Here is a 22389-nt window from a genome sequence, read left to right on the forward strand (position 1 = left end):
ACCCACTTGGCGAATGTCTAAATTATTTCTCAGAGTGATTCACTGTTTCTATTAGAAAGACAATCTAAGACTATTGAAATATTCTCCCTATTGTTGTATATCATATGTAACATATGACAAGCACACCTAAGCACGTAGAAAAGCTACATATTTTAAATAAGGACTTAAGTTTAATCACTATATACACTACGTGCAGGATGCTGGAAAACCATGCACATACGGACAACAGTTCCAACACATTCTGGGGAAACCCTTCCCCATCCCTCACTGTCTTCTCTCCTTCCCTCGACCTCTGGAAACAAGCGTGGACCTGAATCCAAGAAGCGATGCAGAGATCACAATTCCGCAAGTCGTTTCCGGATGATGTGTCTCTTGAGTGAATTTTAACAGAAAGGCGATCGCAAAACAAGTCGTTTTTCTAACCGGACTTTCAGCATACGTCGACAGCTTCTCTGCATCGAGAAAGGCTACAGATTGCAAACAGGGGCTTGAGGTTTATTGTCAAAGGCTGAGCAAAGTGTTACCGCAGCTTGTCCACCCTGTATGCACAGGTTTGTCGTTGGCAAACCTTCCCAACAGGCGGTCGTCCCTTCCGGGCAGCCACATGAGGTACTGTTCACGCCTGGCACCGAGAACGCCCGGGGGCCCGCTGACGTCCTGGGCCCGCTCTGCCTGCCGGCACCCCGGCAGACTCGGGCCTGGGAGCTTCCCCTGCCATTCCAGCGTGTGGGTCCTGGGGTCCCTGTATGTCTCCTGCGGCAGCCAGAGGGCAGGGGCAGCTGCGACCCCACCCGAGTCAGCCCCGGACTCCCCCTGGTCCCAGCACTCACCCATCCTCTGGAGCAGGTGCTCCACAAGTAGGCGGAGTTTGAACCCACAGGTACACAACAGGTACTTTGAAGCCTCTAGGTGGGATCTCACCATGTGGGCAGAGCGCTGCGATTTGATTATTTCACATAATGTCTTCAAGATCGTTCCAGTGGAGGCACTTTAGTTCTGATGAAAATAGCTACACGTGGCCTCTTCTTCAAATGCCTTCATCGCGGTCTCTGGAAAACAGCGACATAATTTAGCAGATTTCCTATAAACGAACACTGGTATTCCTTTCGTACTGCTTTTACCAAAGCCTCTCAAACAACTCGCCTTCTGTGCGTATCTCTAAGTACGAAGATTATGCACAGTGAAACTTGGGACGTGTATTGCCAAATTACTTTTTTAGTAAAGTGAAGCCATTTTACGTTCCCGCCAAAATGCTTCTTTAGCAACACTGGCTATTATCTACCATAGGCAAAAATAATCTAATTGGTGTTTTCACTTGCATTTCTTTAATTAATGAAGCGAAGTATCTTTTATACGCTATTATTGATCTGTATTTCTTTCGTGAATTTCTTCTTATTGTTCTATCTCCATTTTTTCCTATTAGTGCTTATTTTCTTAATTTTGCAGGTATTCAAATCTGTCTGGCTTTACGGTCACCAGCGTTGTGCCCACTTAGAAATCCCTTTCCTAGCCCATTATTAAATCCACTACCCATAGGTTTTGGGTTTGTTTTTTTTTTTTTTTTTGCAGTATTTGCTTTCACTATCTAACATATCATGAGCAACTGAAATTTGTTCTGATGTAGGATGTGAAGGACTTTTTTCCCAAATGGCTAGCACATTGGCCCAGCATCATATATCAAATAACTGACTTCTCCCTCACTGATCTATAGAATATCTAACCCACCATTTTTCTTTTTTAAAAGTAACATGCACATAATATAAAAATACATTAGTGAGAGGGCACACTGTGAAATGTATGTAACCTATTCCACACCCCCCCCCCCACCCGTTTCCTCTCTGGAGACACTAATAGTTCATTGTGTATCCTTTCAGATAGTCTCTTGCATTAGGCCACCGTAAATGGCAGTGGGACATGCGGTTTCCAGTCTTTTGTTGCTTTAAACAGCTCTGCAACTAACATCCTCTAAGATGTTAAGTAAATCTATAACACTCCCCAAAGTAGAACCGCTAGGTCAGAGAATATGGACATTTGAAAGCATGATTTTTCCAAACTGCTCTCCAATGATGCTGCCCCATAAATTTGTACTTCCACTAAAATGTGTGAAAGACCAACTAGTATTTTTGAAGTTTGCGATAATTTTATAGGCTCTGATGCTCACTTGTGAGAGCTTGGGACACGACAGATTAATGAACATGAAATTCTTTCCTCCAATTGTTTTCTGAACTTCCGTGTTCATTTTGTGGGTAGTTAGTAAAAAAAAAAAAAAAAAAAAAAAAAAGTCCTCAAGAATTTATAATCCAGTGAGTTGACTTCAAAGTACATGTGACTAATCTATGGCTAAATTAAATTAGTAATAGCACAGCGATGCTAACTTGGCCTGGAGGCCACGGGAAAGTATGATGGTTTCTACTGTATTGGGAATCCTGGATGAAGAGAATTACCTTGTATGGAGAATGGGCTGGCAGGCGGTGACATTCTTGCCGGAAGAACAGCAGGAGGGGAGTTAAGGAACCTTAAATCCTCTTTATCAGATGGAAGGCACGGATATGCAGGGGTTCAAGAAAATGAGGCTAACTTCACAGAGCTGTTAAAACATTCATAAAAACCGGTTACACGCAAAAGACTAAATGTTAGTTTTCATCCCTCCAGATTCTGGAGGACCTGAGTATAAAACAGGTAAAAGAGGCCAACATCTTTTCCAGAATGGTTCCGAAAAGCTAACTTACGAGAAGTGAGAAAAGTAAGGCCGATGTGATGTCACTACTGCTCTTGGTGTCAAAATGGCCTCTTGACCACTTAGTAGTCTGTCCTCCTTCCTACCTCAGACACGGTGCTCTAAATTACCACCCCCCCTGCCGTCCCGCCAATTAAAACAGAAAAGGCTGCTGCATCTCTCCGGGTTCTTGCAAACGTTTTGAAATTTTGCTAGTCTAAAAATTGGAATCACGGCTCTCAGAACCTTCCTGTTTTATCCAGCAGCCTCAAATAACAAAACCGCTGATTTGGAAGGGAATGAGAATACAAATGTCAGAAAGAATTCTACACAAGATAAAACCCATTATTCAGCATTCTGACAACCACAGTTCAACTTTTACAGGGTTTCCAAGGTACTTACAATCCTAAAGTGACTTTTGAATTGAAAGTTAACATGTTCAGAAAAAGCAAACTTAAAACGTTCTGAATAAGCAATCTCTGGCCTACATAAACTACAATACGTTTGCACTCAAATAGCACCTGTCTTAGATGTGGTTAGCGCAAATTATTAGCTACTTCTTTAACTAAACACTATTTTACCAAATTTCCAAAAGGATCAAAATAACAGTTATTCTCTCATTTGATATATACCACTTTATAACAACAAAAATCTGTTCAAATACAAGACTTTATTTTTATTTATTAATAAGGTAAATATAATGATTTTTGAAAAAAAAAGTTTAAAAATGTTCAGCCTTCATGTTAATGTAGGTTAGGCCATCCAAAAGACAAAGCAGAGTTAACATTAAGTCATGGTCCAGGATTATACTTATGAGAAACAAATACAGGACTTACGGTACTTGATAAGTAAAGACAACCAAAATAAACTGTATTTCAAATTTGTTTCTATAAAAACATATTAAAGACCATTTTAAAATAGTATCCATCTTTTCTTTCAAATGGGCATATAGCTTCATTTGCAATCATGTACAAATATAATAAACTTGACGAATAGCTTTCGTAATCTTTTAATACAAATACAATTCCTTCCTCCTTTACGCAACCCAACAAAGTAATAGCAAGTGAAGTCATTAGAAAAATATGGACCTTTCTGAATCTATATTGCATTTGTAACTTAGATTGGAAAATACAGTTCAGATCATATGAAACACGTGGATTTCAGGTGTACACATCACCTGTGCCTTGCAAATGATCAGATATGGTCTTTATTTTGGCTGAAATGCAAAAATACGATTAATTTCTTAATAACAGATTAGTTAAAAATAGTTTCCATTGATAGCAGTGCTAGTCCTAGAACAAAATGTAAGCCAAACATATTTGTAAGTCACTGTCTATTCAGTGCCCCCAATATACAGATCCTAAGCCCTTAATATACATTTGCTTTAAAGATTAATGAATGGACATCTCACATGTCTGATAATCTTTACTTTAAACAATCCTGTAAACATAGTCAAAATCTTTCTAAAAGAAGTAAAATTCAAGTAAACATTGCATATTTGATTTAAACTAACCTTACAGTTAAATTCGCTTATGACACATTGGATGAAAATCATTCAATACGCAACAAGGTTTTAAAAAATCATCCACATGTAAAAATGGAAGTGAACTCTGTAAACATGTTCATGTTTAAGAACTACTGTAGTGCAGCTGCTCTTTGGTTTGGCATAATGATACCGGTCAGACGCCTCAGGTACCGAACATTCAAGTAAATCTGTACCCAGGCAAAACCAAGACTCCTGGTGGAATTTGTCTTTAATGGCAATGGCAGGACCTGAAATCCAACTTTATTTTCCTTAAATATATCAAAGTGTTCGAAGGACCAAAGATAGAGTACTAATAGATTTCGACAGGCCTTCATTTTGACCTTTGCCCCTAAAGAGTTGATAGCACTAATCAATCAGTACCAGTCGAAACACCAAAGAGGCAACCTTGCCGGGACTCCCAGGCCATTTGTAGGCCCCTGCTGAATGACCATTAACATGTATGAATAAATCAGCCAAGTATCTAGAATGTGGCAAAGTGCTGGCCATAAATTAAACCAAAGGTAACTCAGGCAAAGGCTTTAAGTGAAAACTTTTGAAAAGGTGTTTGCTCTACTATTAAAGATGACGTTAAATAAAACTTAAAAGAGAAAGATTACGTCACCACAAAAGTGCCTGAATAGGTTAAAGGGGAAAGACTATGTTTCCTCAACTGTTAATCAGGTGCATGCAAATCCTGTGATCTAAATGTAGAAATACTCACAAAAAGTACCGGGAGAACATTTCTGAAAGTAGTCAGGTAAGTTTAAACGTTCACAATCTCCTTACAATACCTAAACCGCCAAAGTGAAGTGATTTTTTTAACTCCCTTAACTCGCATACTTAAAAGTCTTCTAGAGTCAAGAGTATTAGGACTACAAAGTTCAAATAAAGGTATAGGAACCATTGTAATAGTATTCCAAACTGTATTTTCAAAGTAACTCATTCCTTTGGTTCAAAGGGAGAAAACATTACTTCCTATTAAAATCTAATATTAGCATAGCCAATGGAATTAGACAAATCCTATAAACTGAAGATCTGGAACAGCTGACTAAAATTTATGCTACATGAGGAAATTACAGAGCTATCCCTACAGCGTATGTTTGGCATACAGAAGGTACCTCCAAAACACTTGGTGGATGAATGAAATATAAGGCTAATTTTGCAAAATTAGGAGTCAAAGAATGTGAGAGGTCATCCAGTCTAACTCATGCATAATACCCCTTCCTCCAATCCTATTTTACAGAGAGATAAACTGTAATGGTCAATATTTACAGATGCTGGTTAAGATTCAGCTCTATCCAATACTGGAAGCAATCAATCATTTTGGTTTGTGTGTGCACATAGGACTAAACAGGACAAATGAGGTAACATTTCTGTGTTGTTTCTCCTTTACAGGGTACAGTATTTTCCCTTAGAATTAATTCAACAATTCCTGTCGCTTAGACTGGATTTCCAAAGGAAAAGGATTTCCAAAGGAAGTCAGATTTCAAAATTGGCACGAATAGTGGAATCCACTGCTCACAGACTGGAAGTTTTAAACGGACTACTCAGGTTAGAATTTCTCTCCTGAAGGTAGAATTATGCTAAGCAGTTTTATTCTAGTTCAAATTGCATTTTAAGTCACCGTTTAAGCTTTATAGGATCGCTGTAAAAAGTTTCCAAGCAATTTTTAGTAATCACCTAAACTGACATTTGAAAGTCAACAGCATGTGTATCCTAAATACCTTAGGACGACAAGTAATTTTTAACAGCTTACAAAACCTGCCCATCTTCCTCTTTACTTTTCTCCTAGCCACTGCCACTATTCTGTGTCCAATATTTCTATAGCACATGTGCCTTCGTGTTTCCCTGCCCATAAAAATACCCATGAAAGTTCAACAAAAAAGGAATTTGAAAGCAGAGAAAACCAAAAATATTTCTATTTAAGCCTTGGGCACAACACTACATTACATGGTTGTATTAATGCTTAGAACTAAGCCCTCAATGAATTATACAAATGTGCTCCATGTTTTAAATAACTATATTTAGATATCTGAATCTTTCTGAGTGTTATTTTATAGCCAACAATAAAAAAACTTTATTATTAAAAATGTTGAAAAGTATAAAACAGTAATTATAAATTAGCAAACACCCAATAAAAAAAAGTTATTTTCTTTTCCTTACACAGTACAAGCAACAGTAAGTGGATATTATCAATCACCTTCAGCCACCACACTGCCCTACATGTACTTCACTTAAGACAACTTCTCAGCTTGTTGGAGTGAAAATTTATATGGATACAAAGAAACGACTCTAACAATAGAACTCAGGTGTCAAAAAAATACATCTGCCATGTTAACATGTGTTTTGATAGCTCATACTGTAGCATCTCATAACAGGTAAGTGTTATTTCCAAAATGAAATTAAGTCACTTTTGTAGCAGTCAGTCGATGTAGCACAAATGGGCTTATATTAGATTAAGGCATCTTCCTGCTCTGGAGTAGTGCTTCTGTGGATCCAGCGATCTGTACAAAGGCTTCCTTTTTTAAAAAATATATCTTCTGTTATACTTCAATTATTTCATTCCATTGATCATTTTCTTGCAAATAAAACTGAAAATATCAGTCCATAATATGTTTTTATAAACCTACAAAATCAGAAACAATTGAGTTATTGGTTAAAACTTAATTTTATAGTTCTGAAAATAAGATTTATTAAGCGGTTCTGTGGGCTAAGGTATAAAGCTGCTAAAATAACAAGACCGGACACAGGGGCACCTGGGTGCCTTAGTCGGCTGCACGTCCGACTTTGGCTCAGGTCATGATCTCACGGTTCGTGAGTTCAAGCCCCACGGCAGGTCCTGTGCTGACAGCTCAGAGCCTGGAGCCTGCTTCGGATTCTGTGTCTCTGTGTCTCCCTCTCTCTCTGTCCTTCCCTTCCTTGTGCTCTGTCTCTCTCTCCTTCAAATATAAACGAACACTTAAAAAATAATAAAATAAAATAAAATAAGACAGGAAATAAATACTTTAATACGACTAATACTGTAATAATAACAAAGATTTTTAGAAGCAGCAAGTAAGGGGTACTGCTGGCTTTCTTCCTCGGAAGCAAACGAGAACATTTTAAAAGAGGTGGATTCTTCTGGTTCTCCCTTACTGTTAACTTGGACATAACCTGCGAGGACATCTTTACCCACCCCTCCCTAAGACTGCTAGAGCATATAGGGAGGTACCCACAGCAACATTTATAGACTGTTGAGGATTTTCAACAACCACTAGCATCAGACATTCTTCCACCCACATTAAGAATTCTAGAACCAAGGCTATACCACAGCCACAGTTCTTGGTGGGCATGGTCACCTCATGACACACAGTCACCACTCCTCTCCAGAGTCCGGCCTGACACAAGCCCACCGTGAGAGCCTCTGTTCTGATTCTGCTAGGTCTCACGTAGGCTCTGCCTGTTACCTTGGACCTGGGCTCCAGGTCCTTTGTGAGGAACTGAATGCTAATGAAAACTGCTGAGCAAGGAAGCAGATGTTCCCCTGAGACTGCAGATGAGAACTCCTTGAAAAGATGAACTTCTGCCACAGAAAAACTGACAATAAAGGGACATTGTCTTCAGTTGCTGTTTGTGGTCGTCTGTTATGCAGCAAAGGGTAACCAATACAGGTTACGAGGAAGACTTCGGAACAACCTAATAGCTGCCCAAGATGCTCCCAAGTCATCGAGAGAGTCCCCAACTGAAACAGAGAGCCGTCTTTGTTTCAAAGCATCGGGAGACGCGGAGCTCACTACATCCCTCACAGTTCAACTTAGTTACACCACCTGCTTGCACTAAGGTTTGTGTTTAGTCTGTCTGGGAAGTTCCTGGTTGCCAGTTACATTAACTTCCTCTGGCTGCTGTCTCGGGCTGGCCAGACAGAGATCAGCTGCTCAGCGTGGCTGGCTACAGGAAACTGCTGTTTTGTTACCTCTTTTCCAACTAGATCACATCAGCGAACCTCTTCAGTCTTTTCTGCAGCCACTCTTCTCTGGATCAACATCTTTCTAATAGTAGGCAAAAGCCATCTTGTCTTTCTTAAACTAATTAATAAGACACCGTTTACTGAAAAGATTAGTCGTCCACATACCAACCCAAAAAAGCTTTTAGCTTCTTCATTAACCTACCAATACATGTTTACTAAGACTGTGCTGGAAGTGGTAAGAAAAATGGGATTTAGGCAGCTGTTACCTTCCAATCTCTTCTTAACCACCTAATTTTGCTGATATAATTGAAAGAGTAAAAACCAAATGACTTGCAAATTGTTTTGAGATTAGAAAACATGAAAATAACTGCATTTGTTCAAGGAGATTACCTTTATACTGTCTTACCTTGTTCTTATTCAAATGGTTAGTTACGAACCAGTGGTACTCAATTTTCTATTGCCACTGTAACATGGTTATTTGTCCCTGTAAGCACATAATTATACGCGACATGACACAAAAAAAGAAGTATTAAGTTTCTGGCTAAATGGTAGAACTGATGATCACAGTAAAAGCAACTCTTACGAAAGCACTATATTATGCTTATGGTTATCAACCATAACCATATCCTCTTGGAGAACCCAGAAGCGCTAAGAGCTAAAAGTCTGGTTTTAGGCTTATATTTGTGAAAATGTCCATTGGCTTTGAAAGCAGCAATAACTGCGAAGCCCATGAATGAATTTCCTCTTTGACCTTATACATGGGGTCTGATGATCCTAATGAATACTAATTCAAGAGAATATCCTAATGATACGAATTCAAGAGAATAACTTAAGCATTGCGAAGAGCCAAAAACAAACACAAAATCAGAAATTCTGACAGCAGGCTTTCAAGTCTTAGGGTATTTCCCTTGGTACAAAATGATCTGAATGTCCAAACCATTTTCCCGCAGAGCAAGATGAGGACAGTGCTATTACTATGGCTATTAAAAACCGCCATGCAAAGAGTGTAGCTTGTAATGCATGTTAAATGGCCAGCCTATGTCATAAACCTGGCCTGGTTCGAAAGACCACCTCTGTCTTGTCAACTGTTCTACAATGAATCCATAATTCACGAAATGATTAACAGTCATCATGAAAAGGTTAAAATATTTTTGGTGCACTCTTTTTATATATTAAGGCAGCAAAGACTACAATGCATTTCAAAAATTATTTTCAAATGAGCAAAATTAAGACCCTAGAGAAAAATCTTGTTTAAACGCTATTCAGAATCGTGAATGCCAAAAGAACTTTCTACATCTGAGGTCAAGAAACACATGGCTGGGTAACAAAAGGCAAGTCCAACTGTGTCAACAGAACAGAACACAGGAGTAGCCACTACACTTCCTCAAACCTTTTCTCCATAAAAGCTACCAATAAACACTGACACCCCATGTGTCAGATATTCCATTAAAAAGTCTCTCATATGTTAGTATTTTTAAATATGGTGTTATTTTGATTTTTCCACATTTGTTAAACCTGGTTGACCTTCATCTGAACCAGAAAAAGCAGTGTTTTCGAGAAGACAAGTAAGTATTACCTGATCTGACAGTGCCTTCCTCAGATTCATTCTCTGTCCACTGAGATTCACTGTCCAACAATCGGTTTTTTGATTCACTAAGCGGTTTGATAGGAAAGGGTTGACTTGAGCCAATACTGAAAAGAGGAGGAAAATAATTCAGTAACTAGTTTAATGCTCAATTAATAATACTTAATTAATAAGCAGCAAATTAGTATTCCTTCTCCTACGTATGTGAGGGCAACTCATGAGATCTCAGCACTCTTAAAAAACTCTATCTTCAAAAGAAAAATATGCCCCCAACCCCCGACTGAATGGCGCTCTAGACCCAAGAATCTCTATTCCAACAGTGCCAATGAAAACTATTAGACAAAAGAAAAAAGCTCCAAAGGCTGGTGTGAAACTTTTAAAACGTGTTAATCAAGAGCCGTTAAGGTAGCACGAGGTGGGGATCTAGGTCTGTGGCCAGGACAAAAAAAATTACCTGTCATTTCCCAAGTTTTCTGCTTTCTACCTCTGCAGTTTAGATCTAAGGGGAAAAAACGATTTAGTGACTCAGCGCAGACTTACTTTTCTTGCTAAGAGGCCCGGGGAGGGAGGGAGTGGAGGGACGGAAGGAGGAAAAGGGAAGTAGTGTTCCTTGCGTACTTCCTACGGGCCAGACACTGTGCTGGGTGCGCCAGACACACGTCAAGCTTCACAGTAACCCTTGGAGGCAGCTGTGATGGCCCTCATTGGACAGAGCTGGAAACCGAGTCTCACACAGCTGAGGTGACTTGTTCAGACCCACAGTAAGCGTTAGAGTTCTAAGGTCCAAAGACTGGAGGTTCTAAGGTCGACGTTCTGATATTAATGGGCCGGCTTGGAATTTATGATCCCTCCTCCCCCGCAAGTTATTTCTGTCTTAAATAAATTTCAACTGTTTCACTTTGACAGAAGCATCTCTATCTTCTTTAAAATTTCGTTTAAAATGAGCTATTTCTCTGAATTTATGAATCAGATTGCTTGGCATGGAAATAATGAGAAACTATCTCCTAATATGAATGAATAGGAAAAAATTTTACATTTGTATTTTTGAAATCCTCATTAATATTATTTTCACACCGCAGTTAACATCTGTTTATCAAAATATAATGATGGATCGCATGACCAATTTCTTTGAAAAAATAGAGCTGATACAAACCAACAGAATCAAATCTTGGAAGAATATCTTAGTTTCTAGAAAGATGTAACATATTTAGGATAGCCATGTTTCCTGGTTGGCCCAGAGATTTCTAGTTCAACTATTAATAGCAATAGCAAGCATTCTCTTTCTTACTATTAAAAGTGTTATGGTTTGGATGATAAAAAATACGGCTGTCTTCAGCATATTAGGTCAACACCCACATTAACTCTCAGTTAAAAACCTTTTATATAGAATTTCTCTTTGCCTATGTTGGCTCACAAATTACTACTGTTATTTATATGTATGTACAACACACACACACACACACACACACACGCACACGCACACACACAGTTTGCTTTATAATGAATACAGAAAAACTTGATGACAAGAAGCACACCTTCTAGCATATTCATTTTGATTTGTAACAGGAGCTTGTTCTGGATCCATCCCCACAAGGCGAGTTGGAAAACTGCAACCATCACCCAAGCTGCATAATGAAAAATATCAGCAATAATTTAAATCATATTAATGTAAATCAAGGTGTTCAAATTTAATAACCATTCTTCAAAGTCACAGTATAAAGAAATTATACGCTGTCATTACAGAGAATAATTCTTAAAATTTTCTAATTTAGAGGGTTACTCTTCTAATTTACATGTATTTAAAAACAATCTCTTTCATGACTACTAAGATTATAATGCCTCTTATAATACCTCAAACGTAGGTATTCAAGTACCAGGGAAGCTGATAATTAAAAATTTGGGTAATTAAGACTATAATTATTATTAAGATTATGCTGCCTCAAACACAGGTAATCAAATATTTGGGTAAGTGACCTGCTCATCACTATCAGTTAGGACATCATAAAGGCACAAAATGGAATTCAAGATGTAAGTTCCACATATTTATTCATTTGACAAGTATTTGTTAAATGCCTACAATGCTCTGGGTACTATTATAAGAGGTAGGGATAGAGCAGTGAACAAAGGAGAAGAAAATCTCTGCCTTCGAGAAGTTTACAATTAAAAAATTATAGACATATCTTCACATTTTAAAAATACCAAAAGTAGGTAAAACGGACTTTCACTTCCCGCCAAGATGGGTTAACTGGTAAATGTGACCTCCTGTCATGAACAACCAGAAAACTGAATACTATATACAATAACTATTTTCCAAACAGGCAACACAGAACTGGAGTGTCTGAAAGAAGAGAAACCAACCAAGTGAGTCCCAGCTTTCTGCCAGGACCTGGGCACCACCAGGGGAAGCAGAGCAAGGTCGTCTCATTGAATTGAGGTTTCAGAGATGCACGTTTCAAGGTGATGTGCTTGAATCTACTGGACAGAGCTGAGGAAGGGCGGATACGCAGAGGAAGGCCTATGGCAATGTGCACGGCATTTCACTGGAGTCTCGTGGTGAATGCTAAACTACACATGTGGATCTGGGAGAAGAACAACTGGGAAGTACAAGAGAACAATCCACGAAGCTCCTACAGCACCGGAAGGCATTCGAATCTGACCAGCCACACTAGAGAGATCTTACTGTACGTCTGGATTCGGTAGAGACCCCAGCTTGCTCTCGCCTGTGTTGCAGGGCTAAACCTGCCCTAAAGAAAATGCTACTTTAAACCCGACGTGACAAAGCTTAAAACAGCCTCAAAGGGACCACACTAAAAACACAAGTAACTGCCAAAGGGAGAAAGCAAAATTTAACACACAAAACTCAAAATGTCTACCACCTAATAAAAAATCACTAGCATGAAAAGTAGGAAAATGGGATCCACAGCTAAGAAGAAAACAGTTACTAGAAAAGAATTAGAAATGACTATGAAAACTTGAAGCAATCACTTTAGTGACTATAAACGTCTGTGAATTAACAGGAAAAATGGACATAATGAGAAGAGAAATTTAAGATATAAAAAAAAGAACCAAAATGAACTTCTACAAAAGTTCAGAAGAAAAACACAATATTCTGTGTATTCTGAAAAACACAATATCTGAAATGAAACATTCATTAGATGAGCTTAACAACAGAGCAGACATCACAGAAGAAAAGATCAGCGAACTATCCAAACTTCAGCAGGTAGAGAAAAAAGATGGGGGGCAGGGAAAAAACAGCAACGACCTGTGGGTCACGATCAAGCAATTTAACATACATATATTTAAGGGTGCCCGAAAACCCAGTGCGGGGAGAGCATGGGCAGGCATGATTAAGATTATTTAATTGTGATGAAAACTATAAATTCATAGATCCAAGAAGCCTAATGGATCCCAAAGAGGATAAACACAAAGAAACCATACATCATATCAAACTGCTTAAAATCAGTGATCAAGATAATATCTTAAAAGAAGCTAAGGAGGAAACAAAAGACCCGGTAACTTACAAATAGTGGAAGAAAGATGAATGAGGCGGATTTCTTGTCAAAAACAATACAATCTGTAAATTAATGGAACAACATCTTTAAAGAATGGGGGAAAAAACAACCAAACCAGTCAACACTGAAATTGCTACTTAGAGCAAATAATCTTAAAAAATACTAGTCCGTGTTCTACCCAGTCGGAGTGGACGACCTTGTAATACAGGAGACAAAGGAGATTGGTACACTTAAAGATACAGCGATAGGATCTGCCAAATGAAACACAGAAAAAAGACTAAGAAACGGGCAGCGCATCGCTGAGCTGTGGTAGAACTTCTCGTGTACGAATATACATGCATTCTTCTTATTTGAAGAAATAATGATTCAAACACTTTCCAAATCTGATGAAAGTTACAGAATCACAGCTCCAAGAAGTTCAACCAATTCCAAGCACAAAAAAAACGAACAGACCGAACAACATATACCAAGGCGCATCCTAATCAAACTGCATGAAACTAGTGATGAAAAGCCCATTTTAAAAGCACCCGGTGAAAAAGACACCGAGGAAAAAAGAATGACTGCAAGCTTGTCAGACAAAAATGTAACCCAGAAGACCATTAAAGCAACATCCAGAATTAGAGGCCACGCAGAACGTTTTTCAAAAGTGAAAACAAAACGCTATTCTCAGACAAACTATAGGAAGTGCAGCAAATGAAGAGAAGAAAATCCCGTAACATTGCTAAATATGTCATTCGAATTTCAAATATTTTTTTCCTTTTCTGTAGTGACTCTGATATATAGATAGCCTAAGACGCCTGGGGTCTGGGCGACAAGGAAACTATGAATCATCTCAAGCATTTATTTTCATCTAAATTTGAAGTTAAAAATTGCATTATGTGTTGGGTCTTTAAAACACAACAGAATGATCTGTGATAGAATCTTTGAGATGTAGCTGGTAAGTATAAATTCTTATCATTTTCTACTTCAAAAAACTTATTTACATTTTGCAGGAGAAAGTGATTGTTATTTTTATGAATCATTTTTCCCGCTTTCCAAATATATGCCCAAACCAAACCCTCTTTTGCCCATGTAATAAAAAACATGAAAAATAAAATATTTTATATAATCAAGATATTCTGAGTTTTCATTCTCCCAGGCTCAGAGGATGTCATATACAGTATTCTGTGAATCTTAACACATTTAGCCAGAGAGACAGAGACTATCACAGATTCTGTAATTTCTGAGACCTGCGTTTTATAAATTACCTTGAAAATATTGGAAGTAGCCAGTATTTCTTTTCATCGCCAAAGACTTGTCTCCAATTTTTACTGCATCCAAGAGAAAAACCATTTCCATCAGGTCCATATGAAAATGTGGGTGAGCGGAATGATTCTGTTGTAGATACATAGATTAAAAAAAAACAATTAATCCATTGAATAATTATACAAGGATGGAAAGTAGCAATTTTCTTGCTTACTCTCTCTGATATCAAAGTTTTATAAATATAATTGAAAACAAATATTTGTAACAATTAAAAGAAACCTCTCAAACTTATTTGGGAAAAAAATACTACCTCTGAGTATTTCATCATCTTTATAAAATGAAAATGTGAGAAGAATTATCTAATATTACTAAAAAATCTACTGAAGTGTGTTCATTATATCTCCCTTAAAAAACAAAAGTTTATGGGGTGCCTGGATGGCTCAGTCAGTTAAGCATCTGACTATAGCTCAGGTCATGATCTCACGGTTCCTGAGTTCAAGCCCTGCATCGGGTTCTCTGCTGACAGCTCAGAGCCTAGAGCCTCCTTCACACTCTGTGTCTACCTCTCTTTCTCTCCCCCTCCCCCGCTCATGCTCTGTCTCTCTTGCAAGAATAAAACATAGAAAAAATACTTATTTTGAGACAGAGAGCAAGTGGGGGAAGGGCAGAGAGAGAAGGAGAGAGAATCCCAAGCAGGCTCTGTGCTGACGGTGTGGGGCTCGAACCACATGGGGCTTGAACCCATGAACTGTGATAGCATGAGCTGAGCCGAAATCAAGAGTCAGATGCTTAATTGACTGAGCTACCCAGGCGCCCCTGTATCTCCCTTTTAAAAAAAGATATGCTAACTCTTGTGACTTCACTCATTCATTACTTATGAAATTCTTACCACGTGCCTGTTGGCACAGTACCAGATGTTTGAGATCCAAAGGTAAATTAGATGAAATTCTTAAAGAACCGACAGTCCAATAAAGTCTAACAAAACTGCACTGTGACACAGATACAGGTGTGAATGGGGGTGGCAGTACTTGAACATGATCTTGAACGATGAATAAAAAAAGAGGCAGATGCTAATCAGAGACCATTATTTCAAACTTGGCTGCTAAATGCTCCATAGTGAGGGCTGAAGAAAGATACACTTCTCACCAGAAAAATGGTTTTTTTCCTTTATTTAAAAGTACAATGCATTTTAGCATGTTTTATAAGCTATGGGTAAGAATCCAGGGAGAGAGGAATTGGGAAAGGTTGATGATACAGAACAGTAAAGTAAAAACTGATGCAAGAAAATTCTAGAAGAAATGGGACAGCCTCTAGAAGAGTTCTAAAGATTAACCTTAGATACCAGAAAAGACATTTGTCCTCAGAATTTGGAGGCAGCGTGACAGTGATGGGTTTGAAAGGAGAAATGTCTGTGTGAGGTTACAAGGGTGGGGGGAAGGCAGTTAAAAATTTACCTGTGACAACTTCTAATTTTTTCAGAAACACATGACATGTGACTGCCAAAGAGAGTAGAGGACCCAAGTGAGGTCTGAGACTTTAACTGGGTAGGTGCACCCATCACTGTGGGAGTAAGACTGCCTTCCCCAGCTTTCTACACCTCAACATACTTGTGGATAAAGTGAAGCGCTGGGGAATAACCAGGGAGCAGATCAGCAAATGAATTATGGGAGGAAACCAGGGTGGGTGTAGTGTGAGAGTACTGTCAGGAGTCGTTAAAGTCACTTGTTACAGGATCTAAAACGGAAAAGACGAGAAAATGAGACCAGAAAGGAAGGGAGTCCTTGAGAGAGAAGTGCTGGAGAATACAGGCAGGGTAAAAGAGGAAATTCGGTGGCATACAGAAAAGGACAGATGAAAGGATGAAGAATGGCCAGAGAATGGACAATTCCAATTGAAAATTTCAGGGACTCCTCAGTTCCAAGAGAATAAAAGGTTCAATATTTAGTTTATGGGAATGATTAGCCACAGAATCAAAGACAGCTTGCCTGTCTGGGATGATCGCAGTTGTCTGAATACAGAGACTCTTTAAATTGGAGAACTGGTCTCAAGGTAGGTAGGTGACAGTAATGGAGAAGGGTAGAGGGGACACCTCAAAGGACACAAGAGCAGGACTCTGGAAGAAGCAATGGAGAACCAGCCCAAGGTCAGGGGTGTGGAAGGTGAGGCTGTAAAGGAAGTGGAGTGTCCGGGTAATGATTTTTCAAAGTGTGGGTTAAAACACCCGGATAGGTGTTTTTCACATCCAATAGGCTGTGAAATCGACTCAGTGGTTTGTGACCAGCATTTCTTTTTAATGAACTAGAACAGAAAGTATTAGAGTACATTGCAAATAAAGATTAATAATGTTTTATAAATTTTTTGCTTATTTTATTTATATAATTTTATAAATGTGTGCATGCACTAGGTCACGATACAAATGATGCCTTTCTTGCTGGAGTCACAGGCAAAAAAGTTTGAAGAAGACTATTTAAAGAGAACAGGTTTCCCATGAAACACTGCTCTCTCGTAACAACAACGCTGGGCAGGAAACGAAGCAGGATTAGAACTGTAAGTGTTCCAAGTGTTAAGGTTAAAAAGTTAAAGTGCTCAGGCTCCCATCTGAAGCAGTCAGCTATGACTCAGCTTCAACCGAAGGATGCCAGATAGGAAAACGGGCCCACTGTTACCAGATTTACCAATTTCTGAAAAGAATTCTACTTCTCTATAGGAAATCTCTCCCTTTCTAGTTCGGGTGGTTCATAAGGACTAGACTTTCCATGTAGGCTGCCTTTTATCATTGCCGGTTAAAGACAAGGAGATGGCAGGATATCTGTGAACAGGGTAATGAATTAATTACTAGGCACCAGAAAGTTTATTTATACAGAAAAGGGAGGAATGCATGTTGGGACTCAAGGAGGTGGGCTGGGAAAGAGAGGGCACAGAAATCTTTACCATGGAGCCCATCGTGCCTTAAATGACTCAGTAGGACACAAGGTTAAAATAACCTAGAGACGTGTCTAAAAGTCTCCCTGAGATGTCTTTATCTTTCTGTATTATAATCTATCTGCCTCTAATTCTCCTGTTAGACATATGGCTTTAGATGGCAGGGAGTCTCTGACTTTCCTATGAAACAATGTGACAAATCCCTGTTTTGTCTTTTTTTTTTTTTTAATTTTTTATTTGAGAGAGAGAGGGGAGTGTGAGCAGGGTAGAAGGGCAGGGAGGATCTCAGTTAAGCTCCATGTTTAGCACAGAGTCCAACGTGGGGCTCAATCCCATGACCCTTGGGATCATGACCCGAGCCGAAATCAAGAGCTGGATGCTCAACTGACTAAGCCACCAGGTGCCCCAAGAAATCCTTATCTTGTACTTTGGTACATTAGCCAATGCCTAAATATTTCGATTAGAGCACGGTAGCTGCTTACAGGCTAATAGCTTAGTTTGAGCAATGAATGCCACATCACCCTTATTTAGGAAATGTTTGTCCAATTATTTTAATACTTCACTGAGTTTCTCCCCTATATTGTACTTTAAAAAATGAACAACAAAAAGTAGGAAATAAATACTGATATTAGTGATATGATACATAAATTTCACTGTCAACTGACATAAAGCCATGTTAAAAACACTACTCAGTCAGGGAAAATGCCAGTCAGTGTGCAATCAACTGTGGGGGAAAAGAGTAAAAGACACATGTTTTAGCTAAAAAAAAAAAAAAAAAAGCTGTAAATGAGGATTCAAAAATTTTTTTTTGCATTCAGAGAATGAACTTCCTTATAACATGTAAATCTACTATCTACCTTTATAGGTTGACTTTTGAAAAAGCATTGTATAAAGGCAGGAAACAGCTTTTGTTTACTAAAATTTATGCAGTCGGTTCTTTTATATACAATGCACCACTGAAAATACATACAAAAGCCAAACTCATCTCCTCAACCTTCAAAATAATGAACGTTTACATTTACTGTACACCCATTGTTCTTATCCAGTCACTGTCTTAATACGGAACTGTTTTACACTTCTTTATCATCTATCTTCTCATGATACTTCATACTCATTTATGGCCATTTTCCTAAATAATTAGGATTTCTTTTAATCTACTTACCTATTGTTGTTCTGTTTCTTCCAACCAGCCAGCAGTGGTAGCTGAAAAGTGACAGGACGCTGATGAAGAACATTGTAGACACAAAGAAAAGAAAAAGTACGTGGAACTTTGCACGTGTATCAGAGAGTTCATTCTGAGGAAGGAAAAAAGAAGAGTCAACTTTAGAATCGTCAGCCTTAAAATATATTATTATCTGGTTCTTCCTAAAGACTGCCGACTCTACCAACATTCTTGCCAGATATGAAGACTATGGAGTAAATTGAGGTAATAAATCCAAAGGCAACATCTCCAAAAACAGAAAATTGGCATTATCAAAGGAGCTTGCTTATATAAAAGGTGCAAAGAGTCATTTTAAAAATTACTCTTAAACATTTAAAAATTTTAGTAATGTTTTCAATAATAAGGATGCACTTTTTTGCTCAACATTTTCTTTTGTACTTTACGCATATCTTCATATGCTTTCCCCAATATCCAGGATATACAACGGCTTTCCTTATCTATGCCAAAATATTTGCTTATTTTAATGACACATGCTGCTAATCAGACACTAACTGTGATAAATTTATCTTTAATTTCTACTTTTGGAACACCACAGCAAATATCCCCATGCCCTCAGTTGTCTTGATTCCCACCTTTTTTATCCTCGTTCAATTCCTCCAGTCTTTTTCGGTAATTAGCAGTTTTGGTAAATACATTTACCACAAGGTATTAGTGAATGGAAACAGCTTCTCTGTTACCCATTCTTATGGCAATATTCATTTTAACAGAAGCAAAACCTTAACCTGGAATTATTATCTATTAATAGGAGACAGAGGAAGCCCTTAAGTGTTGGCTCTTAAAATAAAACCGTCCATATGGTTTTCCACTAGAGCATGAGGTGGTTCTGCTTGACTGAAACATTGTTTACAGGGTAAATGGAAGGTTTTTAGCATTAGATGATTCTTTCATCTTTTTCTCTTCTCTCCCAGAGTAACCACAATGTGTTTTAAATACATCAAGTGATTCTTCTAACTTCCCATCTTGTGAAGCAAATGAGTTTTATACGTATTTACTAGAAATGTCACAAGAATGGCATGGCAATGATGTTCTTTTACCTTTGGACAACTCTCTGTAGATTTCCTGCGGCAAAGCTTGTACAAATAGAGATAATGTATTAAGAAACCAAATTTTATACAAAATTATCCTGAACACTACTTTTATAGATCTTTTATGTTTTGAAGGAACACTAAGATGTTGCTCTCTAAAGGTCGTTGACATTTCCTCCAAAAACACAAAAGAGAACACAGACACGAATATTTAGCTCTTCAAGCACATTCAAGGTACACTTTAAACAGACACTTTTACACTGTTTTTAAAAACAGATTTATATCTAGGAAAAAATAAAATTCATTTTTTTTTTTAGCAAATAGCTCTTATTAAAAAACTTCTGATTAGTGGTTTCTTTCTAAAAACTGTATCTGAGAATTTCTTACCACCTTCACTGCTACCGCGACAGCCTTCTCAGAGGTGCTGTCCTTTACCCTGCCGTCTAGTTTCAGCTCGGCAATCAGGGTGACGCGTTACAGTGAGACCACGTCACTCCTCTGCTCCCGTTTCACTCAGCGTGAAAGACAACATCCTTGACACTCTCCGAGGCCCACTGCCTGGGCTTCGCATCACTCCCGTCCTCAGTCATTCTACTCCAGCCACTCTAGCCTCCTCGCTGTTACACGAACACGGTGGGGGTGCGCCTACAAAATTTGGGGCCTTTGCTCTGAAGTCCAGATGTTTTCTCAGAAGTCTTCTCTCGGATGTCCGCTAACTCCCCTCAAGTCTTGGCTCAAATCTTATCCTTCTTATTGAGATCTACCCTGATCACACTCTTTTTCAAAAATTGAGATATAACTGACATGTAACGTTAGTTTCGGTTGTAAAACATGATTTTACATATATATCAAAATGATCACCACAATAAGTCTAGTTAACATCCATACCACAGGCACAAATTTCTTTTCCTAGTGAGGAGATCTTTTAAGAGGTACTATCTTAGAGACTTTACAACACATTTAACTATAGTCACTATGTTGTGCATTACATACTCAGGACGTATGTTATTTTGAACACCTTCACCCACTGTGCCCACCCCCCATGCGTTGTCCCTGACAATCACCAATCTGCTCTCTGTGTCTATGAGTTCAAAAAGTTTACATTTAAGTGACAAAAATAGTATTTTTATTTCTCTGACTTATTTCACTTAAAGTCCTCCAGACCCATCCATGTGGTCACAAATGGCAGGATTTCCTTCTTTTTATGGCTGAGTAATATTCCATTGTGTACACACACACACACACACACACAGTTTCTTTATCCATTTGTCTATTGATGGATACTTAGTTGTTTTCATTTCTTGGCTATTCTAAATAAGATGCAATGCACACAGGGTTACACATATGTTTTCAAGTTAGTATTTTCATTTCCTTTGGATGAATATCCAGAAGTAGAATTGCTGGACCATATACAGTTCTACTGTTTTGAGGAATCCTTACACTGTTTCCATAGTGGCTAAGCCAATCTACATTCCCACCAACGGTGCATGTATTCCCTTTTCTTTATATCCTCGCCGACACCAGTTATTTCTTATCTTTTGATAATAGTTGCTCTAAGAGGTATGAGTTGATGTCTCACCCTGTGGTTTTGATTTGCATTTCCCTGATTAGTGACATTGACCACTTTTTCATGTACCTGCTGGACATCCATAGGTCTTTGGAAAAATGCCTGTTCAGATCCTCTGCACATTTAAAAAAAAAATTTTTTTTTTTAACCTTTATTTTTGAGAAGAGGCAGACAGAGCATGAGCGGGGGAGGAAAAAGAGGGAGACACAGAATCCAAAGCAGGCTCCAGGCTCTGAGCTATCAGCACAGGGCCTGACACGGGGCTCGAACTCACACACCGTGAGATCATGACCTGAGCTGAAGTTGGATGCTTAACCGACTGAGCCACCAAGGCACCCCTCCTCTGCACATTTTTATTTTTTTAAATTTACATCCAAATTAGTTAGCATATAGTGCAACAATGATTTCAGGAGTAGATTCCTCAATGCCCCTTACCCATTTAGCCCATTCCCCCCCCCCCAACACCCCCTCTAGTAACCCTGTTTGTTCTCCATATTTAAGAGTCTCTTATGTTTTGTCCCCCTCCCTGTTTTTGTATTATTTTTGTTTCCCTTCCCTTATGTTCCTCTCTTTTGTCTCTTAAAGTCCTTATATGAGTGAAGGCATATATTTGTCTTTCTCTAATTTCACTTAGCATAATACCCTCCAGTTCCATCCACGTAGTTGCAAATGTCCTCTGCACATTTTTAAATTGGTTTTTTGGCTACTGAGTTATAGGAGTTCTTTGTATATTTCGTCTATTACCCCCTTATCAGATCATATGAGTTGCAAATATCTTCTCCCATTCAAGAGGCTGCTTTTTTGATTTGTTAATAGTTTCCTTTGTCTTCTTAGTCTGATGCAGTCCCACTTGTTTACTTTTGCTTTTGTTGCCTTTGGTGTTAAACCTAAAAAACATGAAGGAGCTTACTGCCCATGTTTTAACCTAGGAGACTTACGGTTTCAGGTCTTATGTTCAAGTCTTCAATCCATTTGGAATGGATTTTTGTATGATGGAGGTAGGGACCCAGTTTCATTCTTTTGCCTGTGGCTGTCCATGTTGACCAACATTACTTATTACAAAGATTGTCCTTTGCCCACTGTATATTCTTGGCTCCTGTGTCAAAAATTAACTGACCCAAGAT

General features: G+C 38.5%; 1 protein-coding gene across 4 annotated transcripts in view; it reads right to left on the minus strand.

The window, feature by feature from the left end:
• Positions 1-148: 148 nt before the first annotated feature.
• The window catches only part of ZDHHC20 (zinc finger DHHC-type palmitoyltransferase 20), a 75167-nt gene continuing 52926 nt past the window's right edge, over positions 149-22389 (minus strand). The window contains exons 8-13 of one of the 4 annotated variants that reach the window (XR_006296585.1): positions 18614-18746; positions 14532-14658; positions 11308-11397; positions 9764-9879; positions 2445-2587; positions 149-1049 (exon numbers count right to left, since the gene is read on the minus strand). Coding sequence is in view for 3 of the 4 variants with exons in the window: in XM_043574997.1 (XP_043430932.1) it covers positions 8634-8671; positions 9764-9879; positions 11308-11397; positions 14532-14658; positions 18614-18746 (504 nt within the window). In the remaining variant the exon portion in view is untranslated. Of the gene's footprint in view, positions 1050-2444; positions 2588-3367; positions 6868-8593; positions 8672-9763; positions 9880-10226; positions 10272-11307; positions 11398-14531; positions 14659-18613; positions 18747-22389 lie in introns of those variants that run through there. The other 3 variants (XM_043574997.1, XM_043575007.1, XM_043575021.1) reach the window with 3 other exon arrangements.

This window comes from Prionailurus bengalensis, chromosome A1 (genome assembly GCF_016509475.1).
Source record: "Prionailurus bengalensis isolate Pbe53 chromosome A1, Fcat_Pben_1.1_paternal_pri, whole genome shotgun sequence".
In the NCBI taxonomy this organism is placed as follows: domain Eukaryota; kingdom Metazoa; phylum Chordata; class Mammalia; order Carnivora; family Felidae; genus Prionailurus; species Prionailurus bengalensis.